At 39.1% G+C, this 12346-nt stretch overlaps 1 protein-coding gene across 6 annotated transcripts in view; it reads right to left on the bottom strand.

Annotated features, from left to right (window-relative positions):
- Positions 1-12346, bottom strand: part of AP2B1 (adaptor related protein complex 2 subunit beta 1) — a 122654-nt gene that overhangs the window by 42409 nt on the left and 67899 nt on the right. For 4 of the 6 annotated variants that reach the window (XM_029929187.1, XM_029929191.1, XM_029929192.1 and 1 more), the window contains exons 15-16: positions 2409-2450; positions 1397-1543 (exon numbers count right to left, since the gene is read on the bottom strand). In XM_029929187.1, the coding sequence (XP_029785047.1) occupies positions 1397-1543; positions 2409-2450 (189 nt within the window). The remainder of the gene's footprint in view (positions 1-1396; positions 1544-2408; positions 2451-12346) is intronic. The other 2 variants (XM_029929190.1, XM_029929193.1) reach the window with 1 other exon arrangement.

Below are 12346 nucleotides of genomic sequence, written 5' to 3'. Positions count from 1 at the left end.
GAGGTAGGGAGAAAATCCTAAGCAAGCTCCACTGTCAAAACAGAGCTGGATGGGGCTTGATCCCACAAACTGTGAGATCATGACCAAAGCTGAAATCAAGAGTCAGATGCTCAATTGATTGAACCAGCCAGGCGCCCCCGAGAATGTTTATTTTAGTATTTATATAAATACCGGATATACATACACAAAGATGTTCGCTGCAATGCTATAATAACAAAAAAGTGGGAGGAGTGTGGTAGGACTAAGGGAATAGCCTCACCATCAACAGGGGAATGATTAAGTAAGTTGTGGAACATCAATTAATACAGTGGATACAGACATTCAGAAGAATATGGCAGAGAAAAAACAAGACGCAAAACTGTATTTCATTGACACTAGTACTGTTAACGGACACAGCCATATGGGTATATGTATAATCCTCTTCTTATAGGACACACAAATATTAACAGGGACTATTTATGAGAAAGTGGGGTCAGGGAGACTTAATTTTCCATCTGTTATTTCTACATTATTTACATTTGTCATTTGTATGTATTACTTTAATGTTAGTACATAAATGCATAATTTTTTAATCAATGGTTAAAAGTCTTTGGGATAATATCCAACACAGAAGCCTCACAACAAAGCTACTAAATTGTGCTAAAACATTATGGCTCAGTTTTAAATCCTATTTTTGGCTTCTCTATTCAGCAGCGGTGTAGATCAAGTTATGACCCCTGGAATGAACAACTGGTCTACATCTCTGAGGCAGGGATCCTCTGAGTCAGATGAGCAGGTAGAGAATTCAGCAAACAGGTATGCTATCCCTCAAAAAGGCACAATTACAAGAGCCCGAGCCTAGCTGGATGGTACTATTCCCAAAGGCTGAAGTAAGCTTCACTTAGAGCGAGTTTCCTCTTTTGAATTTCAGTCTGAGCATGACATTAAGCAAGGTTGAGACTAGAAAAGCACCAATGACAGAAACCCAAATCAGCACTCTAATAAGGTAGATGAAAATCCAGGAAAGTGGTATGTGCCCTAGAATCCATCGGTAATACCAACTGAAACAGTGAATGGAAAGGATGAAAAGTAAAAATGTCACCTCTCTATAGAGTATGCCCTGGCTGTTGTGTTAAGTGTTTTTACACTAGACTGACTTCACTGTTGACAGACCAGACAATTTGTCTATATGAGAACAAAATGCAAATATTTAATATTTCCAATTTTAAGTCCAATTATAAAAATGGTTAATGAGGATGCTACAGGGCTTCTTCTTGCCAAATTTTAGACCACTTTTCATCTTCCTCTTAAATCCTCTAGGACAAGGGCCCAAACCTTGGATTCAATATCAGTGGAAGTAACAAAAAATGTCAAGTACTTCAGGTCTTGTTCATTAAGAAAGTACTGCTTTACTTACAGCCTTAGGAGCCACATATCCACCAGGTGCCATGCCTATCCCCGTGGAGAGTTCAAATAGGTCATTCAAACCACTGCTGACCACAGCAGGAGTAGGTGAAGGAGCGAAGGTTGCAGGTACTGACGACGGGATGAAGGACTGTCCCACCTGCAGGGAAAAAGGGAAAGGGGGGGCGGGGGAGGGGATCAGGAAGAACAGATTAATAGCCCTTAACCTGTTGCTCTATATCTTAGTAGTATTGATAAAACAATAAGAACACACCATGATTATAATATTCTTAGGAGCTGAATTAGTATATTCTTTGTCCTTTTAATCATCACAGCTTTTCATCACTGATGATATATGTACAAACACTCTTTAGAAGTTCTATCAAGAGAGAGTAAACAGTAGGGCCAGGAACAGAGTGATCCAAGATCTTTTCTGTTTGTTTCCAATTTTAGCTTCCATGATTCTGTGCAAAAGGCCTACAGGCACCCTAATGAAGGGAGAATCTGTTTCTATAGAAAGAAGAAGCATCCAACTTAGAAAGCAGTTCTAGTTCCACTTGGGTGCAGACAAGTCTTACTTTCCCATTTAGACATAAATATCTGGTAGGAAACTCTCCTGGGGGGAGGTGGATATTCATATCCCCAAACTCAGTCACTTAGGAGGAGAGTCTCCCTCTGAGTCCAGCTGACTCTCTCAAGGTCTTTCTAGATGACACTAAAGAATAAGAGCATTCTCTAGTCAAGATGGGAGGTTCCATTTCCTTTAGCTCTTTAATGTCAGGAAGACAAAGATCTCTGTAGACACCAGAGCACCAGTCCCTAAAGATGTCCCTACACCGCGTGTGGTGTATGCCTCTGAAGATCCCAAGTAACCCTATACTACTTTCTACTCTTCATATCCTTCTATAGAGGTTTTGGCGTACAATGCTAAATAGCAGCGGTGGCTGGTCTGAGAGTGTGTGCATAGGAAAGGCATCAAACAGGGGGCAGCGCATCCCATGGTGAAAAAAATGGATGGCACTTACTGCCGGACTTCCTCCAATGCCCCCGCCAAGGTCACTGCCAAGCTGAAAGAGAGAAGGAGAGAGAGGAGAGAGAGGTAGAGTTCATTTAGCTAAGTACTAGATGCCCATATAGAATCTGTAAATTGCTCTACCAAGTTGCTAGGAATACATGCTATTCAACCTGACTCCCAAAGCCTAGAGAAATTACAGACTGCAAGGAAAATGTGTCCTAGGGGAACTGAGGAGTAGCACTGATGGTATTTGGGAGTTCTGAGAAAACCTGGAAAGATGGAGCTGGGACATCTCAGGGATGCTTCAGATCCAATCTTCCCACTGGGGTACGCAGGCACAAACCTAAACAGGATTTATATATTCCAAGAAGTTCTATCTCTAAGGAGTAATGTTTTGAATGTGTTTTATTTTTTCCTTAAAAGGAAATTTAAGGGAGAAAAAAAAGAAAAGCAAAGAAAAACCAAAATGTGCTTTGATCTACAAAATCCGCTATCCCACTGAGAAAGTGGGAACCAAACCAGTATTGAGCAATTTCAAGCTTCAAAAATTATAGGTGGAACAAGAGTGATTTTTAGAGTTTAGAACATTCCTAAGAAAGAAAATAGCTGGGAGAGGAAGATCCCTGTCTGGGGAGTAAGTAGGAAGGCATGCAATGCTTCACATCTCTTTCACAGTTGACACTACTGAGGAGAAATGCTGTGATTTATCTGGAGATCATTTAAAAGGATGCCAACTATTGGGAGAATTAGATGGACTTACTTAGCTAGGTGACCGTAAAATAATTCTACCTGGTCTTAATCTAGCCTTTCCCCCGCCTTAGGGCTCTGATATAATTCATCCTGAATTCAGACTTCCATGACAAAAGCACTAAAGAAGAACATAAGCTGAAAATCGCTGGCATGAAGAAACAACACACACACACACACACACACACACACACACACACACACACACACAACTAACAGTGCTGTTTAAAAAGCAACCACCATCTTTTTTGGCTACAGTTCCACATTTGCCTCTTCCCTACTTCTCATTGTGCATTTGAAGTTCTATGAATCACCAAATGCCTTGCCTACTCTCCAAAACCCTTCCCTTTATTATCTGTCATTTACTGGTACAAACTTGGGAATCTCTGTGCTGTGGTTATGTTAAAAAACAAAACTGTACTGATTTTCAGGATTTGAGAAAGAGATTTATCTTTGCAGTGAAAAAACACATGAAAGGGTGTTGCCAAAATCTAAAAAATACTCTATATTGAAAAACATGGAGATGTATGACAAAATTCTGTTTCTACCACAACAGAAATGGGTTAGGAGGTGCTTCAGAACTAGCATTAATAAGCATCCTCTGCACCAAGTTACAGAGCACTCCAAACCTCAAAAAGCCATTTCTAGAACCTGATTCCTGAAGATTACTTAATGGTTGAAAACAAGCCAAAAATCAACATGTGTAAATAAATAAAAAGGTCACCACAACTAAGAATTCAAATAACTGGAAAAGTCTAAAGCAAACAAGAAAAGATATTACACACCTGCTTTCTCCCTGGTTCTGGGATAGCACCCATCTGTAGCATGACATCTGAAAACCACCTTTTATTCAAACAAATACTTATATAATGTCAACTAGATACCAGGCACTATGGGGAACATAAGGATATCAGACAGTGAGGGGAAAACATAGATGAATAAGACCCAAGCTTTGCAAACTGGCAACTGAAATAAAGCACAAACGCAAAAGCATACAGAATATACTAAAGCAAAAAAGAGAAGAATTGAAGGGAAGAGCCTCTTTTGGCTGAAAGATAATGAAAAGCTTCAAAGAGATGGTAATGTCGGATTATAAAAAGCAAAAATGGGGGAGGTTATTTCTCAAATAGCATGAACAAAGGCTGAAAAAGCATAAATAAAAGTAGGATCAAAAAGAATGAGTAGTCCAATTAGACTACTGAGCACAGGGTAGATATGTATAAAAAAAAAAAGTCACAGAAAATAAATTTTAAAAGGCTGGCTGATTATGGGTGGTTTACAGAATAAAATCTAAACTTTTCAAGAGTACTTCAATAGGGTTCTATCAACTATGGCTTTCAACCTTAGATACACAATTCAATCAACCACCTAGGTATGTATAGTGGGGGGCGTTAAAAAAAATACTATGCCTGGGTTTTACACCCCTCCCCCCACAGTGATTTAATTGTTCTGAGGTGAAGCCTGGGCATCAGAATTTTGAAAAGCTCTTTTAGTGACTCTAATGTATAGACAAGGTTGAAAACCAATGCCTTAGAGAATTAACTAATATTTGGAATCAGAAAAGATTTATCTGTTCAAAATGATTTTGGAGTTAACTCCTGAATAAAAAGAAAGCTAAAACTTGTGCAGAAAGAAAAAAAAAAAAAAAGACCTTAACAAGGATGGGAAGGATGCACAACATCTCATTTGATTTGCCGCTTTGAACTGGTTTGACTTTCTGATGGGCTTATCCCTTCTTCTCCTCAACCATTCTCCTCCCCTCTGGCCAGGCTTACAATCCAAGCTTAAAAGAAGGAATTCTTTATGGACCTGATTGGCACTCGGCAAGGAAGAACACACACATTGGAAGAGAAACAGTGGTTCTATGCAATGTGCTGAGTTCAATAAAAGGCACTGTTAAAAGGCACTCACTGGTGGTATTATTTCTAAAGGAAATAAAGCCCACTTACTTATTTTCTTAGATTTCATTTTATTATTTTTGAGTGTAATATGAACATTATCTTAGTCAGATAAGATCAGAATGTACTCTCCACCATACTGCTTGTCAATTTTATTCAAAACCATTAAAGAAACTGAAAAGCAATCTCAATACGCCCATGTTTATGTTCAGATACAACACAGCTGCAACCCAGAATCAAGAATTCTGACCTTATGAAACAGGATCCAAAGGGTATCAAGAGACGCAAAGTCACATATATAAAAGTTCACCTAACAGAGCTGTTATGTCCAGAGAGCAAAGGGAAAGGACAGCTTCAATACATTTTCCGACTACCCAAACTATAACTTACTCGGACTTTATTCAGCATCTTTCCTTTTGACTGAAAACGTTCCGAGGGGAGGTAATCATCGTCCTCTTGGAAAACATGACAAAAGTGATAGCAAAGTGATGGGCAGGAGTGACTAATAAGGAGATGTCAGAAAGGATGGGAGCCAATTACCCAGTGAGTGCCCTCTCCTGTCTACAGCGACAAGCAGGATGACTGCAAATATTAAGAAAATGAAAGAAGAAAGTTGGAAAGCTGAATAAAACTTAGAAAAGTTCTTCTCATGTTGGGCTGAACTAGCCACCAACCATTTTTCACTTCAGTTGTTAATATTATCTGGAGTCAGACAAGATTAAATCGGTCCAGCCTTATTTATCAGGTAGGGTACAAAATCAGTCAAAACAGGACTTGTAAAAATTCAGTATTATTTGTTATCCAGCGAGCTGGTGGAGCCAAGTGAAAAGGGTTAGGTGTGCAGGGTGTGGCTTTAACCCCTATCTCAGGTGTCTAGATACTGTGTTTTACGGATCTCACGGAGCTAACCACTTCCCACAGTTCCCAGGATTGTCTTACTAAAGCTGCCATTTTCTCCATGAAGGAAATAATGCCAGCTACAAGGCAACAAAATCAGGATAGAAGAAGATAAAAAAAGGAGAAGTGCCAATTTCAGCAAAAGAATATTTCAAATGCTGAAAAATGAGAATTTTCCAAAAGGTCTGTAGCTGAGTATCAACTCAAGTCCAAATGGGGGTATGGTTAGTGAACCAAGCCATAGTGGTTTGGTTTCCCCAGATCTAAATCATAGTAGCAGCAGTCATTAAACGGCACAGAGAATAATACTAACATTTGGCTACTGCCAGAGAGTGGCCACTTTACCATCCCTGCAGTAGTGCTGAACTGGGCTCAGTTCATGCTGAACTACATAATAATGTATCCTTGCAATGTTAGTTGGATGGAAAGCAATGATTTCATGGTGATTTACTGTAACTTACGGGCTAAACGGATTTCAGCACTGTTACATGATTTCTGCAAGAAAGCCAGGTTGGACCAAAAGTTTTAGCTGAGTCTGCCCACAACTTTAGTTCAGCTAGATACCAAAAGAAAATACCCTCATCCAATGGCAAAATGCTACAAGAGCAGAAATACAGAGGGAGAACTCAGGACTAAGGTTCTAAAGACAAGTCTACCCAACTCCAAGAGAAGAAAAAAAAAAGTCTTATAAAAGGGTTATCAGCTGAGATGGCCACTCAGCAGACCAAAAAAAAAAAAAAAGTCCCACAAATAATGATCACAATGGCTGATCTTGGCTATCTCCTTTCAGGTATATATGGCCTGATGGCCAGTCCAAAATATACTGAGCTCCTAAACCTGTGGTGTGGAGCATCTTGAGACATTCTTTAATTAGAGGTGATCTTATGCTCAGACATTTCTTTGCTTCTGTCTAGAGTGATTACCTTTTTAATTTAACGCTTTTCAGAACTGATTTAATTAAAGGGAGTCTAAAGGAATACTCATGGATAGCTCTATTAAGGAGTCAAAATAGAATGATGCAAAAATAGTATACAGTGATTTCCATCACAAATAATAAAATTTATACCAAAATCCTATCGGTGTCAAAAACATTAGTCTGTGTTTTTCCTATTAGGGTTTTAGATTTTAGAAGGCACACACCATCGCCTAGGTAAAAGTGTAATTTTCAGCTGTTTAGCTGCAAATATTAATTTGATCTTCAGAAAGCTATTCAGAAAAGTATCATAAAATACAATTAAACAAACTGGTGAAAAGGATCTGTAACCATGCAAAGGCTACTAAACAAACTGATAGCTAAGAATGGACCAGATGTAAAACAGTGTAAATGAGTTGAGATCCCATAAAATCATCAGAAGACTCATTAGCTTGACAGAAAAAAGGGCTTTGATTATCAACAGAAAAGTAGAACAATGTAACAGAGTACTTCCTGAGACGGGACACAGAACAGAATGTGTCACTACCAGTCTCTTAGCTCTGACAGAATCCACTGAGGAGTACAGTAAAACTCCACAGGAGCAGCTCTTTATCCTGTCTCATTTCCCTTCACAGTACTTACTACCTGACTACAGAGTGGGATGTCATCTCCCTTCCCCACACCAGCACGTACGCTTGAAGGACTAGACACAACTATATTCCCAGAACACAGAATAAAGTCTGATATAGAATCAGCACTTAAATATTTATTCTAGTAAATGAACGCTCTACTAAGTATATAAGCAGGGATACTAGCAACATTACTTTTTGGGAAGATACTTTTGAAATGAATTATTTTATTGGAGAAAATTATCACAAAGTGGACAGAAGGCTGACAAAACTGTTTCATCAACTGGCCTAGAGCATCTTATTGGCATCGACATTTCCAACACACAGGAATAGAACCGATTCGGGGGGGGGGGGGGGGAAGGACTTAGTCCCCATCCTGAGGCCAAAGTCCTTGCTAGAGAGGAAGTGTATTATTATCCCAGCAGTTCTGACAGCAAGTTTTCAGGAGAATGCCATGTGCATCATTCATTTGCTCTGACAGCCCTAGTGGTTTATATCACAACTCACTGCCAAAGAGATGAGAAGATAGCATTTTGTGCATCTGCTTACAAAGAGGGTTAAGATGAAGAATCTTGTTTCTTTGCTGCAAGATAGATGTATGAACTTACCCAGTCCCTGTTTTCACAAATGAATGCACTTCTACAGTCTTTCTCAAGCTTTCATGTGCCTCCTAGTGGCACATTAGCCCAAACTCATCTATCCAGTGCACCTGGGATGTACAGTGAGCAGAGGCATAGGGCAAACACGCTTTGTGTTTTATCTTAAACATTTATGCAATTTTAAATTCTAAGCCTTAACACAGCAGGGTTTAGTCTGTGTTTCTATTCCTTACCATCAAATCAGAATGACACTGTAAGACAATGAACCAAATTTATTCTGCAGCTATAAATGCATCCTGCATTCTGCTGAGTACTCCACAGACTGTGTATTCCTCAGAAAAGGACCAAAGTTAAGTGAGACCAGATTCTACTCTAGAAGGTGACAACAACAAACCGGAAGCAGCACAGGATAGCCTTGGGTTCAGATCTTGACTCTGAGACTTACTTGCTATGAAAACCTTGAGTTTTCTATAAAATGGAGCTCAATACCAATTTCCTTGCAGAGTTATTTTGAGGATTAGAAATTCTTAAGAGTTCCAGCACAGGAAATTAGAACAGAAATAGGAACTCAGTATTGAGCAATTATTCCCCCAAATTGCCTGAGGCCAGCCTTGGTCAAATCTACATATTGATAAAAAGACAGTGGGGTTACAGAAGTCATACTGAAGAATTTATCACAAAAACTGGGCTACACTTCAAAAACCTCTCTCCACAACACCACCAACTCTGAAACTTAAGCTCTTTAATCACTGCAAATCTTTTCCAGAGGAAGAAATAGGAAGATGCAAAGCTAGTATGTAGTAGTTTAGTCCTGTGGGCTAAAAAGCCCCTAAAATTATCACTAAAATAGTTCTTGACTTTAAATTTCTGAAAGGAAAAAATAAACAGGGTGGGAGGGCACCCTATCGTGGTGAGCAATGAGTAATGTAGAGAGTTACTGAATCACTATATTATACACCTGACACTGATAAAACATTGCAAGTTAATTACACTGGAAAAAACATACAAATAGAGTGTGAGGATTTGAAAAACACACACTGGAGTTAGGAAAAGGCCGTTTCTCTTCTATCCCACACTACTCCAGCTGGGCACACTGAAAGGACATTCTCTGGCAGGAAAACCTTTGTCAGCAAAGAGAAAGGGCACCCTGGATAATGCTTCCTTTCCGTGCTTCATGTACAATAGTTCCATTATCTAAATAGAATAATGCACAGCACCTTGGATGAACAAAAGGCTATAATTTAGCCAAGGCCTATGCTGACAGCCTGAAAGTAAAGGCAACAACAACAACAACAAAGATTCAATTATTATTACTCTAGTGATCCTCACAGATGTCAGACTTATCAGCAAATACTGTAAGTTTATAACACATATGCAGGAGTTATGCTTATGGGCGTCAGGTCACCTCCTAACACTACACCAAACCGGGATTTACACTGTCAGAAATGTCACCCTACCCAGAACGAGCACTTTCGTAGATTTTGTAGTAGAGGCACCAAAAGACCCATAGATGATTTCTGAAACTAAGGAACAAAGACTTAAGTAACTACTTTTGTAAACTTACATTTAGGTAGTATATTATCCTGCTTTACATCAACCAAGGAAGTTTCAATACAATTCAAGGTGACAGTTACATTTATATTAACAGAAGGAGGAAACTATCTGCAGAGTTCAAGCAAAAGAGAATATGCTAAGGCAGGCAGAAACTAAAAATGGGATTATTTCAGTAAGCAGACTGAAAAGAACACGTAGGAAATCCACTTGGATTCAAGTCCGGTGATGAAAAAGCATTCCATTTTTTAAATCTGAAGCTCTCCCTAAATCAATGATTTTCAAAGATGCCTGCCTCCTAAATAAATAAATAAGAATCAACTAGGAAGCATGGGGTGTGTGTGTGTGTTTTTAATGTTTATTTTTGAGAGTGTGTGAGAGAGAGTGAACAAGCGAGAGTAAGCAGGGGAAGGGTGTGGGGGGGGTGGATAGAGGGTGGACAGAGGACCCAAAGTTGGCTTTGCACTGACAGCAGCGAGCCCGAGGTGGGACTTGACCTCATGAACTGCGAGATCATGATCTGAGCTGAAGCTGGATGCTCAACCAACGCCCTGGCACCCCTGTGTGTGTATTTTCTCTATATCACAACAATATCCCCACTTACTCTTCTTTTGGTTTAAAAATCACAGCTGTCAGGAGTCACTGTTATTGATGGAAGAAGGCTGAAGTCTTCAGGTGTGTTATGACAAATAATAATAATAATAATAATGATAAACAGATAAATATTTCCTTAACAATTCTAGAAAAAGTCTCAATTCACTAAATCTCAAAATTTTGTAAGTGCAATAATGAAAGAAGGTAAACAAGATCTAATGGGAGGATGACAAGAATATGAAAAGAGAAGAACAGTAACATTCTCTAGTGAATATCAAGTTTTAAGACAGAGGAACAGAAAAATGGAGACAATCCAAAATATAAAAACAATTTCCAGTCTCCAATTATGCAAAGTGAGTAAAGGTAAAAAGAACCCTGGGATTGAACAACTAAATCTAAATTGATCAAATTCAACTCCTGGCCAATTTCTGGTAGGTTTGACCACCTAATTGCAAATCACAACAGAAAAATATCATGGGGGGGGAAGTAACACAGGTCAAGTCAGAGACGTCTGATTTTGTAGGAGGCACTGAAGAGGCTCACCAGAATGTAAATCTTCTGTGGAAACCACTATTTTGGCTTAGAGATCAATTTTGAACATCTCTACCTAACTCCATTTGGAACTTCCTTTGGCTCAATGTTCTGAACCTTGGATGCAAAGTTAAAATAACTTGGGCATCTTTCCGAAATTACCAATGTCTAGGTACTGTCTCCCAGAAATTCTCCTTAATTGCTTTAGGTTTGGACCCAAACACTGATAGTATTTTTTTTTAATATGGTACTAATGTGAGACTAATTATGCAGGTGGAGTTGAGAACTCCAAGCTTAAATCAAAGGCTAGTTAACTACCTGCTTCATAAGCATCACACCACCTACCCTACGGGTAGGGTCCCACCAGTCGGCGATGCTGAGCAGCAGAAGCGCTATAGAGGCCTTGCGGACTGCCCTTCCGAATGAACACTGCGGTCACGAGTGCTGCTAGCCCGGTGATCACATGACTCTAACCCAGGCCCAATTTTACACAGGGGTCTGGGTCAAATCCTACCACTCCTAGCAACACTATTCATCCGAGACAGTAAAAGAAGGTCCTTTAAGAAATATGAGTTTCTCTCCCTCCCTCAATTTGGGGCAGAGTTGAGAAGCCCCCTTTTCAGGAGTGTGTTTACTACTAAAGTCAAGAGAAAAAGGCATCTGGGTTTACCAACAGCTATGGTTCAAGCACCAAACTGATGTGGTTCAAAGTGGTCACAGAAATTCCTATGGCTTTACAATGCAAAATCTGACTCATGGACCCAGGGGCTTGTTAGAAATGCAGACTCCTAGGTCTTACCCCAGACCAACTATATCAGAATCTGCCTTATACAAGATCTCCAGGAGATTTATTAGATTTATACAGATTGATATTATAGTTTGAGAAGCATTACTATAAGGAAAAGATTCATTCAAGAAACAGCACTATCTAAATAGATTAAGTAAAAACTTTGAGGACTATTTTCCCTTTAAATTAGGTAACTTATACAAGAATAATAAAGTGTTTAAAAAATGGCATAGCACAGGCTGTCTTGGAAACTCATCTTCCACACAGGCAGGTTTGGGCTTTTTTGTGACAGTCTCTTACAAGGATCTTAGTTCTCTAAGTGAATATATATTAACCCCATACAGACAAAGCAAAACTTTTACTCATTAGTTTAATTTCCGAGATATATTTAGATCACAGAATAAGTTGAAAACCACATGACTTTCTAGGGCTATAACACCAAGTATACCAGTTTGAATACTGAAGTCAGAAAGAGGTAAAATAACAGAGTTACACAGAACATTACTGGGCCTACGTAGCAAAGGCTATGCATTTACAAATCCCAGTGGAGAAACAACATACTCACCCCACCCCCAAAAGAACATCTTTTACCAAAAAAAAAAAAAAGAAAGAAAGAAACAAAGGCCCATGTGTGACTTCAGCTACTACAAACTAAAAATGTAACATTTTTTTTCTATTTGAAGTAATACTTATGGAAAGCTAAGCAAAATATAATGAGAAAACTCACTGGCATTAAGGGCAATTCTAACATAAGCGACACACCTGTCTCTTTCTTTCCCTGCTAAGTGGGTCAGGAAGAGCA

This window comes from Suricata suricatta, chromosome 17 (genome assembly GCF_006229205.1).
Source record: "Suricata suricatta isolate VVHF042 chromosome 17, meerkat_22Aug2017_6uvM2_HiC, whole genome shotgun sequence".
NCBI classification, from domain to species: domain Eukaryota; kingdom Metazoa; phylum Chordata; class Mammalia; order Carnivora; family Herpestidae; genus Suricata; species Suricata suricatta.
Note: the sequence above shows the minus strand (reverse complement) of the source record. Positions and strands in the feature narration are given on the sequence as shown.